This window comes from Oncorhynchus keta, chromosome 36 (assembly GCF_023373465.1).
Source record: "Oncorhynchus keta strain PuntledgeMale-10-30-2019 chromosome 36, Oket_V2, whole genome shotgun sequence".
Lineage (NCBI taxonomy): Eukaryota > Metazoa > Chordata > Actinopteri > Salmoniformes > Salmonidae > Oncorhynchus > Oncorhynchus keta.
This window is the reverse complement of record NC_068456.1, coordinates 18568832-18588707: the sequence shown is the minus strand read 5'-3', so window position 1 is coordinate 18588707 and position 19876 is coordinate 18568832. Positions and strand designations below refer to the sequence as shown.

At 41.2% G+C, this 19876-nt stretch overlaps 2 protein-coding genes across 3 annotated transcripts in view; one reads left to right on the top strand and one right to left on the bottom strand.

Annotated features, from left to right (window-relative positions):
- The first annotated feature begins 36 nt into the window (after window positions 1-36).
- On the top strand, window positions 37-4645 carry fank1 (fibronectin type III and ankyrin repeat domains 1). The gene is made up of 11 exons (XM_035754410.2): window positions 37-172; window positions 630-810; window positions 919-1043; window positions 1134-1215; window positions 1295-1369; window positions 1464-1529; window positions 1667-1832; window positions 2581-2724; window positions 2865-2942; window positions 3019-3063; window positions 3160-4645. The coding sequence occupies exons 1-11, from the start codon at window positions 160-162 to the stop codon at window positions 3220-3222; spliced, it is 1038 nt and encodes a 345-aa protein (XP_035610303.1). The 5' UTR covers window positions 37-159; the 3' UTR covers window positions 3223-4645.
- LOC118369744 (disintegrin and metalloproteinase domain-containing protein 12-like) overlaps window positions 4636-19876 on the bottom strand; it is a 179301-nt gene continuing 164060 nt past the window's right edge. For both annotated transcript variants that reach the window (XM_052498615.1, XM_035754404.2), the window contains exons 21-23: window positions 14213-14461; window positions 9516-9685; window positions 4636-9396 (exon numbers count right to left, since the gene is read on the bottom strand). In XM_052498615.1, the coding sequence (XP_052354575.1) occupies window positions 9342-9396; window positions 9516-9685; window positions 14213-14461 (474 nt within the window). In that variant the 3' untranslated portion in view covers window positions 4636-9341. The remainder of the gene's footprint in view (window positions 9397-9515; window positions 9686-14212; window positions 14462-19876) is intronic.

Below are 19876 nucleotides of genomic sequence, written 5' to 3'. Positions count from 1 at the left end.
TAAAAACACCGGGTTGTCCAACAGTTCTAAGGATTTTCGTCAGGTTTTTTCCGCACATGCCACATTCATTTATTATTTATTTATTTTCCCGCACATGCCACATGTGGTTCCCATAGCAACCACAAAATGCCATCAACAAGATAACTGCTTTCTGTGACAATGACAAATCCAGGTATGTCAATTTTAGGTTTACTTTGATTTCCGTCTTGAATCAAAGACTGTTTTCAGAAATTCAGGATTGCAAACTACAGCAGGTTTAGCTAGCGAACGTGAAGTTATTGTTTAGTTAGCTAAATAATTTAGTAGCTATACTATACTGTCACGCGTTAGCTAGCTAAGTACTTTACCTAGCTTTACTGTGCAGCTTAAAGTTGCAGCAAGCTGGACCTAACCTTCATTAATTCGGCAAATCATTCACTGGTTCACAGTCTGCTAAAACGGGTAAAACAAAGTCCCAGAAAGTTTTCTGTTTTGTGTCATTTACAGCTAGTAGTGCCATCATGTGTCCATGGCCAGAAATGCAACCCTCTGTACTGTAATATATAGCTCGCCTGTAAAATGTGTTAAGATTAAGGCCAACTCTCCCAGACCCCCACCGTATCCCTTTCAATGTCTGTGCTGTTCTTTAGGCAGCCATAAACCATTCAAGGCACCGACTCCTCCTGTCATTGGTAAAGTCAGTCACCATAGCATTGACCTGAGCTGGGAGACAGAGGAGAATGAACCACGGACAGGCTCACCAGAGAAATGGACCCGCTTCTCTGTAGAAGAGATGGACCCCAAATCACACACATATGGGACTATCTATGTGTGAGTATAAGCTATTCATAGATTACATCCTATGGGCCTAAAATAATATCTAATTCTAATTGACATAATCTAAGAGTAGGCTTAACTGTGCTTTTGGCTCACCACCAGTGGGTACAGCAGTCACCACACTGTAGAAAGTTTGGAGCCCAGCACGTCCTATAAGTACAGACTAAGAATCACAAGACCAACTGGGGAGTCCCTCTACAGCCCGGCTGTGTCTGTCTCTACCACACGTGAGTACACAACACTCTTTCAGTTGACATATCTGCTTTATCAAAATTATATGCGTTTATGTTCTTTGACACCTATATAATGTCATCCAGGTGAGCCTATGAGTGGGAAGAACCTCCACCGTGCTGTCAACATGAATGATGAGGAGGACATGACCAGAGTGTTGGAGTCTGGGTGAGCAATGAGCAGATGGACTATAGGATAGAATTTTGAGATACTCTTATGGTTAATGTCATGCTTTATTTTTCTCCAGGACAGTCAGTGTGAACGTCAATGACAAACACGGTTTCACTCCTCTCATGGTGGCTGCACAGAAAGGCTTTGCCAGGTAAAACCTTACAGGGCGAGTCTTGCTCTCCGAGTAATGGAATAATGACACCATTATGCTTGAAACCTTTTCTATGAACTTGGATCTTTTTCAGACTGGTTCACAAATTGGTAGAACACGGTGCAGACGTGAATATGAAGAACGGTAGTGGGAAAGACAGGTGTGCAAACACATACAGTATTATGTACCTTGCCTTTGCATATAGACTTCTACTGTATTTGCTCACATTTACAGTACAAACGTTGTGGGTAAATGAACAATAGGTTTGTGATTGACCATTTACTGTATCTATGTCAGTCTGATGCTGGCATGTTTCTTTGGCCACCTGGACATAGTGAAGTACCTGAGGAGATTTGGGGCCACGTGGCAGTCCCAGGACATGGGGGGCTGTACCCCCCTCCACTGGGCAGCTGACGGAGGACACCTTGCTGTCATAGCCTACATGATCCAGGATGGCTGTGAGGTAAGACTGGTGTCAGCATTTATGAGCTTTATAAGCTGGCCATGTCTGAAATTGCACTTTATTCCCCACTGTACATGTAAAGTGCACTACTAAAAAAAAAGAGAAAACTTTTTACACATTTCGTGATATCCAAATGGTAGTTACAGTCTTGTAAGAGAGGCATGCGTCCTCAGAAACACGACCCTGCCAAGCCGCACTGCTTCTTGCGAGGCCAGCCTCACCAATGTGTCGGAGGAATCACCGTACAACTGGCTACCGTGTCAGCGTGCATGTGCCCGACTCCCCACAGGAGGCACTAAAGCGCGATGGGACTAGGACATCCCAGGCGGCCAAACCCACGCCCTAACCCGGACGATGCTGGGCCAATTGTGCGCCGCCTCAAGACTCTCCCGGTCGCGGCCGGCTGCAACACAGCCCGGGATCGAACCCGGATCTATAGTGAGGCCTCTGGCACTGCGATGCTCCACTAAAGTGCACTACTTTTATCCAGAGCCTTAGTTTCATTATAATATAATAATAATATAATAATAATAAATGCCATTTAGCAGACGCTTTTATCCAAAGCGACTTACAGTCATGTGTGCATACATTCTACGTATGGGTGGTCCCGGGGATCGAACCCACTACCCTGGCGTTACAAGCGCCATGCTCTACCAACTGAGCTACAGAAGGACCACATTATCAAAGACTAAAGGAAGTGAAAGAGTTCTAATTTTGAGGCTAAAATGCATGTTGATTGTTGTCTCAGTTGGACGTTAGGGACACCGTGTCCCACTGGACTCCTCTGATGAGGGTGTCAGCGGTCAGTGGGAACCCAGCGGTGGCCTCTCTCCTCATCAGAGCCGGAGCTGATGTCAACACCAGGGACAAGGATGGCAAGACACCACTTATGGTACACTTCACACTCTTCACAAACCTTTGTTGTGCCACTCATGGTGCAAACTCAGCGAGACCCCTTAGGAAATAGGACATGGGACAGGAAAGTTGATAGAGAACAAGGCAAGCAGTCAGTATAACGAGTATGTCTGCTAGGTGGCAGTGTTGAACAACCATGAGGAGCTGGTGCAGCTGTTGTTGGACAGTGGGGCCGACCACGATGTGAAGAACGAGGTAATGACAACTTACAGCATGGGCTCTGTTGCAATTTAAATTATTCTGGAATTGACTGATATTTTTGTGTTTGTAGTTTGGGTCAGGTGCAGCTGAAATGGCAAAGGCCTTTGGAAGAGAGGTAATGTATTTCTCCATATCCATTACTGTTGTGTTGTATGCTACTGTTATAGTGAATATATGAGCATATTCTGATTACCATTTTTCCCCCCTCCAGAATATCATCAGTTTATTAGAAGGACGGAAGAGTATAGTCAGAGATGGTATAGTCCATTATTAAAGAGTATAGTCAGATGGTATAGTCCATTATTAAAGGGCTTAGGTGGACAGCATTATTATTCTAATAGCTTTATTACTGTTGTTTATTTATTAACATATTGTATGCAGGTGCTGTATCTTAAACCTGTATTTTTATCTGGATATTTGTTTTGTATAACGAAACATGTATACATATACTGTATACCGATTTTTAAGGATGAATGAAATAATAAACCATTAAGAATTCCCTCAAGACCCAAAGGATTGACTTGGTTTCGCTATACCGTACAGATACAGTGAGCACCAAAACGTATTGGGACAGTGACATTTGTTGTTGTTTTGGCTCTGTACTCCAGCACCTAGGGAAAATTAACTTACAGTACCAGTCAAAAGTTTGGACATACCTACTCATTCAAGTTTTTTTTTTTCAAAGGCATTTTTACTATTTCCTATATTGTATAATAGTCGTGAAGACATCACTATGAAATAACACATATGGAATCATGTTGTAACCAAAAAAGTGTTAAACAAATCAAAATATATTTTATATTTGAAATTGTTCAAAGTAGCCACCCTTTGACTTGATGACAGCTTTGCACACTCTTGGCATTCTCTCAACCAGCTTCACCTGGAATGCTTTTCCAACAGTCTTGAAGGAGTTCCCATCTATGCTGAGCACTTATAGCTGCTTTCCTTCACTCTGCGGTCCAACTCATCCCAAACCATCTCAATTGGGTTGAGGTCGGCTGATTGTGGAGGCCAGGTCATTTGATGCAGCACAATCACTCTCCTTCTTGGTCAAATAGCCCTTACACAGCCAAAACAAACGACAAACTTGTTGGATGCATTTGCTGAGTCACAAGCCTGATTAAGTCATTGTGTGTTATGAATATGTCCCCAACCACTAAACCTTTGACGACTTGAATACACATATACTGTAAGTGAATATGTCCAAATACTTTTGGTCTCCTAAAATGGGGGGACTATGTAGAAAAAGTGTGGTTTACACAATATGGATGAAAATACCCTCAAATTAAATCTCACTGTCTGCACTGAAACCTCATATTCATTGTATCATTTAAAATCCAAAGTGCTGGAGTACAGAGCCAAGACAACAAAACATGTGCCACTGTCCCAATACTTTTGGAGCTCACTGTGTCTGATTAAACATCATCCTACAAGAGGGAGTCAGAGATTTCACATTGCTGTGCAAATTAGTCATGTATTATTATTTGTAATAAAATGTTTAGTGTTAAGTCGTCTGCATACATTCACCTGTACAGTCAGCAAATAAGTGCAAATATATCAAATGAACAGCATAAGAGAAACCTCATTTGACTCTGCAATCTCAATGTTCAAGTACTCCAACTGTCCCAGAATCACAGTTTTTTTACCATAATCCGCATTCCTTGAGGAGTTTAATAAAACACACATGTTTTATTGAACAGGAGAAACCATCACTTTATTGAACAGGAGAAACCATCACTTTATTTAGGCTCTAACTGCTCTTGTAAAAAATAAAGCATAAAAGAAAAGAAACATGATTGCTGAAAGATACTATATTTACACTAACTGTACAATGGCTAGTCATTTGAAAATGTAATAGTTATACCCCCCAAAAATACAGTACATTTGTAAAAAGCAACTTTTACACAGATGAACAGACCTGAAGATCTTCCAAAACGGACAAATGCTGACATCAGATAGCAGTATATCTACATCTGTAAAACTGTAACACATAGAGTGCTTACTAAAAGTGTAAATGCAACTATGCAATGAACTTCTGATGCAAGTCCAATGTAAGTAGTGCATTCCACAATATTGAGCGACAAGACGTACATTGCATATGCATACACACACATATGCATCCATTTAACTAAAGCACACCAGTACTTTGGTGATGACCCACTACATTGCAGACCAGGTTTGATATTTTGTTTTACACCTACAATAATGCAACCACATGTGCCCCTGTTTTACTGCTGTACTGACTGCTTTTACATGTAAAAGTTCCCTCCTGTTGAAACAATCTTATGAGTAGTTATGAGAGTGAGGTCATAACTGCATATGGAAAGCGTGCTCTCACACGCGCCCCCCCCCCCGTGCCATGCCAGAGGACTGAGCAGTATGAGGAACACTCTTACTCAGCATTCATCAAAGCTATGTTTAATGAAACATTGTGACCAAAACATTATGCAAGCAGTCTCTACTTTCATTTGGACATTTTAATGTACTGGAAATCTAAAAGTCCAAAAATTGTTGGTCAAGTTTAAAGGGACAAAAACTCAACACTCAATACAGGTATTGGGAGTATGTCCTGTAATAGACTGTAATATTTCAATGGACAAATTAAACTTAAAGGGAGTCTTGAAAACTTCAAAGGAGAGTTGCATGCCAATGTCTGACACCAAGCTCCAATATCAAATGAATAGTGATAAATATGTCAAGTACTGGGAATTACCTCATAAACCAAACCACTTGGCCATACGTTTGTCTGAGTGAACTTTGAAAACACAGAAATGAATAAAACATCAGACACCATCTAGGTTGGGTTTGGACTGTTCACAACACTGAAGTCATCCTGACACTACAGCATCAAGTGAGTTAAGATAGTTCATGTAGCACACTCCTCCACAAGCCCTGTTATATTGCATTATTTGGTGTTGCTGTAATTCTCTGAAACCCGGCAGGGTCAGGTCATATCACACTCTTTGCTCCGCTGGGAGCATTACGTATTGCACAACTGCCAGCAAATACTCCAAGCTGTGTGTAAGAGAGTTGATTATTTAGTGAAGTGGTGAATACAGCATATCCTTCAAGTTTGTGGTCCTAACATGAACTAATAAGGGAATGTAAGAGCGCAACACCATTTGTCAATTAGTAAACGTGTTCAAGTTTGCCAGTGGAGAAACATTACAAGGTTAGATATACTGTTCTTTGGGGTAGTTCTGTAATTGTATCCAATACCCTGCCAATTAAAATATTAGGGTATACAGTTGAAGTCAGAAGTTTACATACACTTATGTTGGGGAGTCATTCAAACTCGTTTTTCAACCACTCCACACATTTCTTGTTAACAAACTATAGTTTTGGCAAGTCGGTTAGGACATCTACTTTGTGCATGACACAAGTCGTTTTTCCAACAATTGTTTACAGACAGATTATTTCACTTATAATTCACTGTATCACAATTCCAGTGGATCAGATGTTTACATACATTAAATTGACTGTGCCTTTAAACAGCTTGGAAAATTCCAGAAAATTATGTCATGGCTTTAGAAGCTTCTGATAGGCTAATTGACATCATTTGAGTCAATTGGAGGTGTACCTGTGGATGTAGTTCCAGGGCTACCTTCAAACTCAGTGCCTCTTTGCTTGACATCATGGAAAATCAAAAGAAATCAGACAGTTTGTAGGGAGGAAAGGGAGAAAGCTTGAGCAATACTTACAAATAAGTGCCAAGTTTCAGCAAACACCAAATGCAAAACTCAGAAAAAAATATTGTAGACCTCCACAAGTCTGGTTCATCCTTGGGAGCAATTTCCAAACGACTGAAGGCACCACGTTCATCTGTACAAACAATAGTAGGCAAGTATAAACACCATGGGACCACGCAGCCGCCATACTGCTCAGGAAGGAGACGTGTTCTTTCTCCTAGAGATGAACATACTTTGGTGTGAAAAGTGCAAATCAATCCCAGAACAACAGCAAAGGACCTTGTGAAGATGCTGGAGGAAACAGGTACAGAAGTATCTACAGTGGGCGGAAAAAGTATTTAGTCCATCACCAATTGTGCAAGTTCTCCCACTTAAAAAGATGAGAGAGGCCTGTAATTTTCATCATAGGTACACTTCAACTATGACAGACAAAAAATCTTTGCTCACCGTTCTTGTGATCATTTTGACCCCACGGGGTGAGATCTTGCATGGAGCCCCAGATCGAGGGAGATTATCAGTGGTCTTGTATGTCTTCCATTTCCTAATAATTGCTCCCATAGTTGATTTCTTCAAACCAAGCTGCGTACCTATTGCAGATTCAGTCTTCCCAGCCTGGTGCAGGTCTACAATTTTGTTTCTGGTGTCCTTTGACAGCTCTTTGGTCTTGGCCATAGTGGAGTTTGGAGTGTGACTGTTTGAGGTTGTGGACAGGTGTCTTTTATACTGATAACAAGTTCAAACAGGTACCATTAATACAGGTAACGAGTGGAGGACAGAGGAGCCTCTTAAAGAAGAAGTTACAGGTCTGTGAGAGCCAGAAATCTTGCTTGTTTGTAAGTGACCAAATACTTATTTTCCACCATAATTTGCAAATAAATTCATTAAAAATTCTACAATGTGATTTTCTTGATTTTTTTTCTCATTTTGTCTGTCATAGTTGAAGTGTACCTATGATGAAAATCACAGGCCTCTCTCATTTTTTTAAGTGGGAGAACTTGCACAATTGGTGGCTGACTAAATACTTTTTTGCCCCACTGTATATCCACAGTAAAACAAGTCCTATATCGACATAACCTGAAAGGCCGCTCAGCAAGGAAGAAGCCACTGCTCCAAAACCGCCATAAAAAAGCCAGACTACGGTTTGAAACTGCACATGGGGACAAAGATCATACTTTTTAGAGAAATGTTCTCTGGTCTGATGAAGCAAAAATAGAACTGTTTGGACATAATGACCATCGCCGAAGAACACCATCCCAACCGTGAAGCACAGGGGTGGCAGCATCATGTTGTGGGGGTGCTTTGCTGCAGGAGGGACTGGTGCACTTCACAAAATAGATGGAATCATGAGGAAAGAAAATTATGTGGACATATTGAAGCAACATCTCAAGACATCAGTCAGGAAGTTAAAGCATGTTCGCAAATGGGTCTTCCAAATGCACAATGACGCCAATCATACTTCCAAAGTTGTGGCAAAATGGCTTAAGGACAACAAAGTCAAGGTATTGGAGTGGCCATCACAAAGCCCTGACCTCAATCCTATAGAACATTTGTGGGCAGAACTGAAAAAGCATGTGTGAGCAAGCGGCCTACAATCCTGACTCAGTAACACCAGTTCTGTCAGGAGGAAGGGGCCAAAATTCATCCAAATTATTGTGGGAAGCTTGTGGTAGGCTACCTGAAACATTTGACCCAAGTTAAACAATTTAAAGGCAATGCTACCAAATACTAATTGACTGTATGTAAACTTCTGACCCACTGGGAATGTGATGAAACAAATCAAAGCTGAACTAAATCATTCTCTCTACTATTATTCTGATATTTCACATTCTTAAAATAAAGTGGTGAGCCTAACTGACCTAAGACAGCGAATTAGTACCAGGATTAAATGTCAATAATTGTGAAAAACTGAGTTTAAATGTATTTGGCTAAAGTATATGTAAACTTCCGACTTCAACTGTATATGAATAAAGATTATGTATGAATACAAAGATCACGTAACAGTCAATTCTCAAGTATGTGTCCATTCTGAACAATTCCCTTGCTTTTGCACTGAATTGGATTAGTCGAAACACACCTCAATTGATACGTCCAACATGTCAGTCAACACCGTTTCTGATTATGAAGTGAGTGGACGCCTTTGATTGTAAAAGCACTTCTTATTAATGATAAACTGAACAAAAATTCCCAGTCCCTAACACTGCTGCTTAGTGAGTTACAAGTTACTCTCAAAGTGTTCCATGCAGTGCTCTGTTTCCCTTTAACTTGAACCCAATCTGTGTTTCTCTCCAATTATTCTAGGAACTTCACAGGATAAAAATAAAATACCTTTTTCAGTATGTCTCTCCTTAACTGTATATGTAAAAACATACCCTCCATTATATGGCAAACTGGTCTTCTGATTTTGCTGGGGGTAAAAAATAAAAATCACCAACAGCGATCCAAGTGTCAATATGCTACTGTCAATAGGGTCTACCAGAGTGCACTGTGCACACAGTAATAATAAATATGACATTAAATAGTTCATTTGTACCTGAGCGAGGACAACAAAAGCAGAGGTACAGCACCAAGGTTTGAAGTCAGTCTCCTTTCCCTAAAACTCTGAGACACTTTCAAAGTTGCAAAGGTCTGGTATTCTTGTAGTGCAAATATGGGTCTCCATCCATAGAGCGCTCCACTTTTCCATTCCATCAGATCTTCTTTGAGATCAGGGGTCAAAATGATGAGTCTTTGGCAGTCTCAGGGGTTGTATGGGTGCAGGTCTGAAAAGTGAAAAAAGCACAAGTGAATGAAATGCAGAGCAATGATTACTTTAAAAAAAAGATAACCACTCCTCATAAACCTATAAACTTTGTGCCAGCCAGGCCACCGTAGCACAGACCTGTTCAGTTGTGGATTGGTGAGCAGGGGTCTGGGTACGGTGGGGATGGGGATAGGGATGGGTCCAGGGAGGCGAATCCCCACCACCGAGGTGCTGCGTCCCACCCGAGCCCTCCTGCCCAGAGGGTCTGCAGGCAGGGGCTTCTGGGGTGGACTGGGTTTCTCGCAGTCCTAGGAACAATAAACCAGAAGTTGAAGAGTAGTGTTGGTACTGAAACCTCACTAGAGGGCACTGTGTTATAGTGTGTCACCAACATATGGTAGGCTCTGTACAATGCAGGTCTGTAGCCACCACTGTAGCAGTTCACTCTGGAAGTTTAACTAAATGATGTGTCATCATGTGTTACTAATCTAAAACGGGGAGGGAAGGGCGAGGTAATGGCAAACATCTGCTAGCAGCATCCCAGCTGCTCTGTACAGTTTGTAGGGAGGAAAGGGAGAAACCTTGAGCAATACTCAGAAATAAGTGCCAAGTTTCAGCAAACACCAAATGCAAAGCATTTAGAGAACTGAATGAAGTGTAAAAACATCCATGTTGTTGTGAAATTCCAGAAATCACTGTCACATATTAAGAGTGGAAAGTGTGTCGAAAACTAAATGAGTTTCAGCTCTGTAATGATTTATGTGTCAGTGTCAGCAACTGCTTGAAGGTGATTTATACCGACAATGTTTGAAATGTTTTGTTCCACTGATGTAAAATAATATTGTTCCATTATGTGAGTGGTTTGAACATGGCTGCGGTAGGCAAAGTAGTGGGGTTATAGTTGCACCTGAAGACATGACAGCAGTGCTGTGTTCGAGACTACCTGAAGCGAACAGATTCAAAACCAAGACCGGAGAAAATCGAGTCAAGACCAAGACCGGAGGGAGGCGAGACTGAGTCAAAGCCGAGACCGGAAGGGGGACAAGGGGTCCAACACAGAGTCAAGACCGAGACCAGAAAAAGTCCAATTCAAGACCATGATTGTAATTTTGTCAAATCGTCACGGTAGTAAGAGTTCATAATGCCCAGTATATCTGTGTTCATATTTCAGAAGAACATATGGATTCTTAAGACATTCAGAATGGTGAAGAAATGCATACTGAGGGCAAATAGAGCCACTCTACAAATTATTACTAACCCCAACACAGTGGGGAACAATGAGGGCCTTCTACGCCTTCAGAGAAGGGCTAAAGATTTATGAAATTATAATTATAATTATATTATTATTTTCAAATATGTTCTGATTTAATCTCTTCAATTTTTGTTGGAAAGGAAAGGGTTAGCACTGAAGAGAGAAAAAAAATATCCAATTAGGATTTTGTCTTTGGTTGTCTCTGGGGAGATAAATCTAGCTAGCTAAATCAGGCATTGGCTAGGTCATCAGAAACTAGATAGAAGGCATCTGCCATTCAACCAAAGATTGTTATAACTGAACCAAGATAGACAACAAATGAGTCATAGCGGGCAGAACGAGCAAGGAGTTGGGCAGAGCCAAGCACGAGCTATTTGGCCCAACATTTCCCTGCGATGGGGGGAAAAAAGTGCCTATATTGTATATACCTGGGTAACATCCACCACACCACTGGCCCTTTGTGTTTTACAAAATGGCACTCCTATTACCATTGCTGTTATTTCAGTATTAATAACCTGTCACACACTGAAGACCTAGGTCCAATAGGCTCGCCACTGCGCAAACATATCTAGATATAGACTATTCAGGTATTAATGTATCAAGAAAGGAGTGTATATATTTGACCCGGTGAAGGGGTTTTATGGGCTGACTAAATGGAAGCTGATAATTTGGTTCTTTACTCCGCTGGTGTCGGAGAAAATGACGAGTCCTCACTGTCCGAGACCGAGTCAAGAACGAGTACAAATGTATCCAACGAGACAAGACCGAGACTCAAAATATGATATCAAGTACTACAACACTGCATGACAGGGGCTGCGCTCCAAACTCAAAGTAACGGCCCTATGCCCTGGGGGAATCCCCGCGGCCATATGGTCGTCGGTCCAAATGAATAGCTAAGCAAGGGAACATAAGCCCCTCTGCCCTCGTTTTTAATGAAGTTTGTGAGTGTACAATTATGATCACTTGGCGCCTTAAACACCCCATCATTCAATTCGCAATGATTATACATCTGCTAAGAAAGGTCAGACAAAACTTAAAACCTCAACGTCAATATGAAGTCAACATACAAGTGTAAGTAAAAACAAATGTAAATACGTTTGAAATTGTGCCACTAATGCACAAAGACGTATCATAAAAGTAATGATGTTTTTTCTTTGGTTAGCTTTTGGAAATTGTAGAAATAAAACATTTTCCTTTCTTTCTTCAGAAGTTCCAGCTAGGCAGGTTAACGTTAGTTAGCTAATTAATTTGCTAGCTATCATACAGTAGGTATATATGAATAATTATATAGTTAATATAAGTAGACATGAAATCATAATTTACTGTAGCTCATATAAAGCACCCACAAGCTACTGGTGGCTGAAAACACAATCATCGCGAGATGAACAAGTGACGAATTTCCGGGCAAGGGCGGTCCATTTAAAAGTAATTCCTTCCTCCCTCGCCCTGCAAGTGTTTACTCGTCAGACGTCATGATACATCATCAGAAGTGTCAGGGTGTGTCTTTTGAATGCAGCCAGGGGTTATTGAATTAATTGTTTATGAATGACCATCCCCAGCTCTTAGACCGGATATGACGGCCCTCACAAAAACACATTAGACTGAGTCTACAGTACTAGTGTTAATGTATTGTACCTTAAAACACATCTAAAGACTCTTGTAATAGGACAAACAGCAGAAACCACTTATTGTGAAACAGTGGTCTGTTTGCTTCAATTTGCCTTTTGAATCTCTAAACTCAGAGAATAAGATCACCTCTTGTAGATGGCAGCTGAATCATCTTCTGATGCAGATAAAACCAGAGAGGACCTACAGAGGTTGAAATAAAGACCTAATCAGATTTAAGACTTTTTCCAGACTGGAGTTGCTCCCAGTAAGTAGAAGTTGCCTCTACTGACCCTGCATCAGATGCGTTTTATTCTCTCCGATAGTTAAGGGGTAGGGTAATCGGATCCTAGATCTGTTGTTAAATGCATCTTATACATTGAGTGTTGTGTGTCTGCATCTCTGTGGTGGATATATGGAGAATGAATCCTACACAGCAGGGGTAGTTCTGGATCAGATACTCCACTACAGGAGTCGTGTAGAAAAGAGGTCACCATGGACACCATATGACATGATATGGACACACACATTCAACACCAACTGTGCCCCTCAGCAGACCTAAGTCAAGATGTATATTTTTTTGCCTGAACTGTGAAACCTTATTTAAACCATGAGGACGACCCTTGGGTAGTCAGACATCATAGCGGACATTTGGGTTGAGTGTACAAAACATTATGTTCTTTCCATGACATAGACTGACCAGGTGAATCCAGTTGAAAGCTATGATCCCTTATTGATGCCACTTCTATTAGTGTAAATGAAGGTGAGGAGACAGGTTAAAGAAGGATTTTTAAGACTTGAGACAATTGAGACAGGATTGTCTATGTGTGCCACTCAGAGGGTGAATGGGCAAGACAAAAGATTTAAGTGCCTTTGAACGGGGTATGGTAGATGCCAGGCACACTGGTTTGAGTGTGTCAAGAACTGCAACGGTGCTGGGTTTTTCATGCTCAACAGATTCCTGTGTGTATCAAGAATGGTCCACCACCCAAAGGACATCCAGTCAACTTGACACAACTGTGGGAAGCATTGGAGCCAATATGGGCCAGCATCACTTTCAACACCCTGTAGAGTCCATTCCCAGACAAAATGAGGCTGTTCTGAGAGAAAAAGGGGGATGGGGGTACAACTCAATATTTGGAAGGTGTTCCTAATGTTTTGTACACAGTGTATACAGCTCATGAGTTTGAATTTCATCATTATTTCATGTTTTGTTTATAAAATAAAAAGTACAAAAGAATCTGAGCGCCTTGGATGTACAGAAACCATATTTGTTTGTTTTTTCTCAATGGGGAACTGAACTGAGTTAGGTTGCTATGGAAACCAAAATACACACACACACACACTCCATTCCCACATATGTGATCCATCAGTTGCCCCACCTCAACAGAGAGTACCTCAGGAGAAGGATGCATTACATTTATATCTGTCTCTCTCCATCTCTTGCATGGTCTTTCCTTACTTCTGGGAGCAGTTATGTGGTTTATATACCAGAGAGAAAAGTAACATCTTAAAGTTAATGTCTGTTTTTACGTGCATCTGCTAGTGTACACTGTGCCTCATAAACCTGCGGACAACTGACATTGTGCTCCAAGCATACAGATCAGCTGCCTGCGTGAGCCCTGAGCAGACAGATGGACTTACATCCTCTATACACAGCCCCACTGGCTCAGCACAAACCATGATGTGTGGAGAACATGGAGAACTGTAAGGCTGTTCCAATGGTTACAGCAACACACTATTTAGTATGCAATGTCCATAACTTATGCATTGTGTAGTAGTATGGGTATTGGGACCCAAGGCAGGTGTTATGAATAAGTGAGTGAGGAATATGTTTGGAATATGTTCTTAGAATTTGATGTATTGTGGAAATTTTACTATGTCGATCCGAGCTCGATCAATTTCCAAAGAAATCCCCAATAAGGAAAATCCATCTGTATTTGTATTCATGGTGTATAGCTGAACAGTTAGTACTAACCTGGTCCATTCTGTAGGGCTGCTGTCGGGGCAGGCTGTGGAAGGGCGGTGCCCGTGGTGGGGAGAGAGCGGTGTGGGCCGGCAGAGCCTTGTGGTGGGGCGGGACCGGTGGCAGGGGCTGCTGACCCACACTCAGGGAGACAGGCATGGGGTGGCTGATGTGGAGGGGCTGGTAGTGGGGCAGCCGCCGCAAGCTGTGGGAGTGGAAACTGTGTGGAGGGAGAAGAGGCTCCGAACTCAGGTGTGATGGCTGGGGATATGGAGGTAGAGAAGAGAGAGCTGTTAGTTTGGGCTTCAGCTATTATGTTCTCCGCAGTCTGCTCCTCCTTTTCTTACCGCATTCAGAAATAAGAATGAATTGAACAAGCTTGGAAGCTCTAACCCTGGCAATTGACTGGTAAACTCATGGGTACACTCACAATGGCTGCCTGGTACTTCTATGGTCATTTTGAACATTCTATCAACTAATGCTGGATTGCCATGGTACTGTAGAATGTTGTCGTGTCTTTGGCTATGCTGGATTAAGGGATATGATATGCTATTCTATAAAATAATTTCTCCGTAATTAATATTACCTGATTGAGCTAATCATGTAAATGTAATTAACTAGAGAGTCGGGGCACCACAAAATAATATTTATAGAGCTGTTATATTCCGAATAAACTCTTAAAGACCTAGTAATATCTTACATCAATAGCCGTCAATATTAATCCTCACCTTAATTCAGTCTCATCTGAAAGTTGTAAATTCTTGGTTATCTGCACGAACCCTGGCTAACAAGTTGAATCAGCAATACAAAATTGGGTTTAATTATTTATTTGCTAAATACCTAACTAATCACACAGAATTACACATACACATAATTAATCATAATTTGATTACAAATTACGTCATAAAGGAAAATGTCCCAAGCGGGCGGAACAGTTATGACAGCTGGTTACACAAAAGAAAGGGGGCTGGGTTTGAGTGAAAGAGTGGGAAGACTGAGGGACACAGGGAGAAGCTGTGCTATTGTAAATACAGTATCTTATGCATTCTATATTACCACCCATTTGGAAAAGGAAAATGCAATAAATATTTACTCTGAGCTGCGCTTCGGTAGGTTGGTGGTAGATGGAAGGCCGTGTTGCCCAACTGAGTCCTTTGAAGAATGTCTCTGCCGGTAAATTGAATACGTTGTAGTAACGCCGTTGTGTGGTAGACGGGATACTCTGTCTGTTCCTTCCTAACCTGCGTTTGCAGCTGCTGTTACTAACTCAAAGGCTAGGAGGTATCACTTCTATAGTGATTAAGAGGTCAAAAGTTGATACCATTCGCAACCAGAGCTCACGCTGATGTTGGCTTCGTTCTGTAGTTATTATCTGAACCATTCTGACATCGGACCGTCGTCCTCACATCCTCGGAACAGGAGGTTATATTGTCGTCAAGGCTTTATATAGGAAGGGAGAGGAGGGCATGTTTGAAAAGTTTTATAGCCCATGTCCCTTCACAGGGGCGGACCACTGATTTGAGCAGAGCCCTAACCTTATGAAAACCCAAATCTCACATTTTAGAAGCTAAAATCACATTTCATCCCATGACGAATAATTTCATATTCAAACATTTAAATTTAACAACATGTAACGTTGTTCTTCGTTTGTAGAAAGAGAGTCGGACCGAAATGCAGCGTGGTTGTTACTCATGTTCTTTAATGAATGAAATCGCGATACATGAAAATAACTATACAAAATACAAAACAACAAACGGAACGTGAAACCTATTACAGCCTATCTGGTGAACACTACACAGAGATAGGAACAATCACCCACGAAATACACAGTGAAATCCAGGCTACCTAAATACGGTTCCCAATCAGAGACAACGAGAATCACCTGACTCTGATTGAGAACCGCCTCAGGCAGCCAAGCCTATACAACACCCCTACTCAGCCACGATCCCAAATACTACAAACCCCAATACGAAAATACAATAACATAAACCCATGTCACACCCTGGCCTGACCAAATATATAACGAAAACACAAAATACAATGACCAAGGCATGACACAACAATTCCACGTGAATCCGATAACTGGTGTGTAGACTTTCCACTGTAGAGTTTATGTCATCTTATCATTGATGAGAATGTCTCAGATGACAACCGAACTGACATCATATTCATTAAGTACCACCGCATATGTTCAATTGGTCAGATTACCAGAATATAGTTAATTTCCCCCCACCTTCTGATGTTCCCAGAATCTCTATGTTAACCAAGAGGTTTGCAAATGTAACATCAGTTGGGTAGAGAGATGAAAAAGGGGGAAAGAGTTATTTATGACTGGCGGCAGCGTAGCCTAGTGGTTAGAGCGTTGGACTAATAACCGGAAGGTTGCGAGTTCAAACCCCTGAGCTGACAAGGTACAAATCTGTCGTTCTGCCCCTGAACAGGCAGTTAACCCACTGTTCCCAGGCCGTCATTGAAAATAAGAATTTGTTCTTAACTGACTTGCCTGGTTAAATAAAGAAAAAATAAAATAAAAAAATAAACCTCCCCCCAAGCCAACGTCATGAGAATGTTCATTCAAATGAATCTAACTAGAGGTCGACCGATTGTGATTTTTCAACGCCGATACCGATTATTGGAGGACAAAAAAGCAGATACCGATTTAATCGGACAATTATTAAAATGTATTTGTAATAATGACAATTACAAAAATACTGAATGAACACTTATTTTAACTTAATATAATACATCAATACAATCAATTTAGCCTGAAATAAATAATGAAACATGTTCAATTTGGTTTAAATAATGCAAAAACAAAGTATTGGAGAAGAAAGTAAAAGTGCAATATGTGCCATGTAAGAAAGCTAATGCTTAAGTTCCTTGCTCAGAACATGAGAACATATGAAAGCTTATGGTTCCTTTTAACATGAGTCTTCAATATTCCCAGGTAAGAAGTTTTAGGTTGTAGTTATTATAGGAATTATAGGACTATCTCTCTCTATACCATTTGTATTTCATATACCTTTGACTATTGGATGTTCTTATAGGCACTTAAGTATTGCCAGTGTAACAGTATAGCTTCCGTACCTCTCCTCGCTCATACCTGGGCTCGAACCAGGAACACAACGACAACAGCCACCCTCGAAGCAGCGTTACCCATGCAGAGCAAGGGGAACAACTACTCCAAGTCTCCGAGCGAGTGACGTTTGAAACACTATTAGCGCGCACCCCGCTAACTAGCTAGCCATTTCACATCACATCGTTACACCAGCCTCGTCTCGGGAGTTGATAGGCTTGAAGTCATAAACAACAGAGCTGCTGGCAAAACTCACGAAAGTGCTGTTTGAATGAATGCTTATGAGCCTGCTGGTGCCTACCATCGCTCAGTCAGACTGCTCTATCAAATCATAGACTTAATTATAACATAATAACACACAGAAATACAAGCCTTAGGTCATTAATATGGTCGAATCCGGAAACTATCATCTCGAAAACAAGACATTTATTCCTTCAGTAAAATGCGGAACCATTCCATATTTTATCTAAAGGGTGGCATCCATAAGTCTAAATATTCCTGTTACTTTGCACAACCTTCAATGTTATGTCATAATTACGTACAATTCTGGCAAATTAGTTTGCAATGAGCCAGGCGGACCAAACTGGTGCATATACCCCGACTCTGCGTGCAATGAAAGCAAGAGAAGTGACACAATTTCACCTGTTTAATATTGCCTACAAACCTAGATTTATTTTAGCTAAATATAGAGGTTTAAAAATATATACTTTTGTGTATTGATTTTAAGAAAGGCATTGGTGTTTATGGTTAGGTACATGTTGGAGCAACGACAGTCCTTTATCGCGAATGCGCACTGCATCGATTATATGCAACGCAGGACACGCGAGATAAACTAGTAATATCAACCATGTGTAGTTATAACTAGTGATTATGATTGATTAAGTTAAATGCTAGCTAGCAACTTACCTTGGCTTCTTACTGCATTCGCGTAACAGGCGGGTTCCTCGTGAGGCAGGTGGTTAGCGCGTTGGACTAGTTAACCATAAGGTTGCAAGATTGAATCCCTGAGCTGACAAGGTAAAAATCTGTTGTTCTGCCCCTGAACAAGGCAGTTATCCCACCGTTCCTAGGCCGTCATTGAAAATAAGAATGTGTTCTTAACTGACTTGCCTAGTTAAATAAAGATTAAATAAAGGTGTAAAAAAGATAATATATATATAAAATTAAATCGGCGTCCAAAATTACCGATTTCCGATTGTTATGAAAACTTGAAATCGTCCCTAATTAATCGGTCAACCTCTAATTCTAACTGATGTGGCTCATGCTATGGAATTTATTTTTGGGGAATGTGAGTTGACTCAACAAATCACAGCACAGATTGAAGGATAAACTTCCTGTTTTTACTTCCAGGCATGGGTACACTCCAAATGGCTGCCAGTCCACCCATTATGCCATCATTGACTATTCATTATTATTTCTATGGGTAAAACTATACCTAAGTTCTCTGTCATGGAGATGATATTACTATGAATTAACAGGTGTCATAGGCAGTCAATAACAGAAAACATAGTTCATGAATTTAACACATTGAAATGGTCAACGACAGCACCAAATTGCCTGTCCAGAACAGCTGTTAGCCCTCCAGAATAAGCCTAATTGCACCTGAGATAGCTGGACTGACTGAACTGGCCTGGACTGCAGCTATGCCAGGTAACTTGCAGAGAGTCTGCTGGACATCTGGACAGAGGCAACCGTGACTGCCAGAACAAACAGCTGGAGTGGGACTACAGCAAACTGTCAGTTAGACACAGGTGAAGCAAACTATTTGACTGTTCAGATACAGTAGACAGATGGACTGAATACTGCTGAGGAGCCAGACATGTTCACTACAAGATAAGATACTGGTATTGGAGATGGAACTGGGTTAAGCATCTTCCTTCCTGCCTAAGCCAGCTAACCTTTATCCTGAACTCAGACCGCAATGATACACTCCAGCTGTTCTCCATGGGAATCGACTGGCTGTTTGAATGCACGCACACATGCACGCACATCCCTCAATGCTTATCAATTCAAACACAAGTCCACCCCAATTTGCCTCCTACGCTCGAATCAATCAACCCTGTTCTCCTGTGTCCCTGTACACAAACACTTTTCATTTCAGGCAGAACCCTATAATGATACTGCATCATGATTACCATTTCATTGAAATGGACCGCAGCATCTCAATTAAAGTTCCTCCAGCCTTCTGCCAGCAATATGGGCCTCATGAATATTTCTTCAAGGGAGAGCCGCTGAGACTAAATCAATTATCCGCTTAGCCGTCAACTTGTTTTGACAATAAGTCTGGAATTAATAGGTTCAGATAAGCATGGCAGGTCTCAGTCCAAGTTGATTCCCTGTTGTGGTGCTGCGGTTCTGATACAGTATCATTACATTAGAAATCCAAAGATGTGTCAGTTTGTCAGCAATTCGTTTGTAATACTTCTTTGCTAACACACGTTTTAGTTCTCCCTATATCCCAATCTTTTATACAATGCAAAGTATACTTGTTACATCATCCATTGTGTAGGCCTGTGAGTGAACCATGCTAATCAATTGATCATAAGGGAAGGTTGGGGGAAAAAACCTGAGTGCGGACTCCAGCTCCCTTATTAGTCACG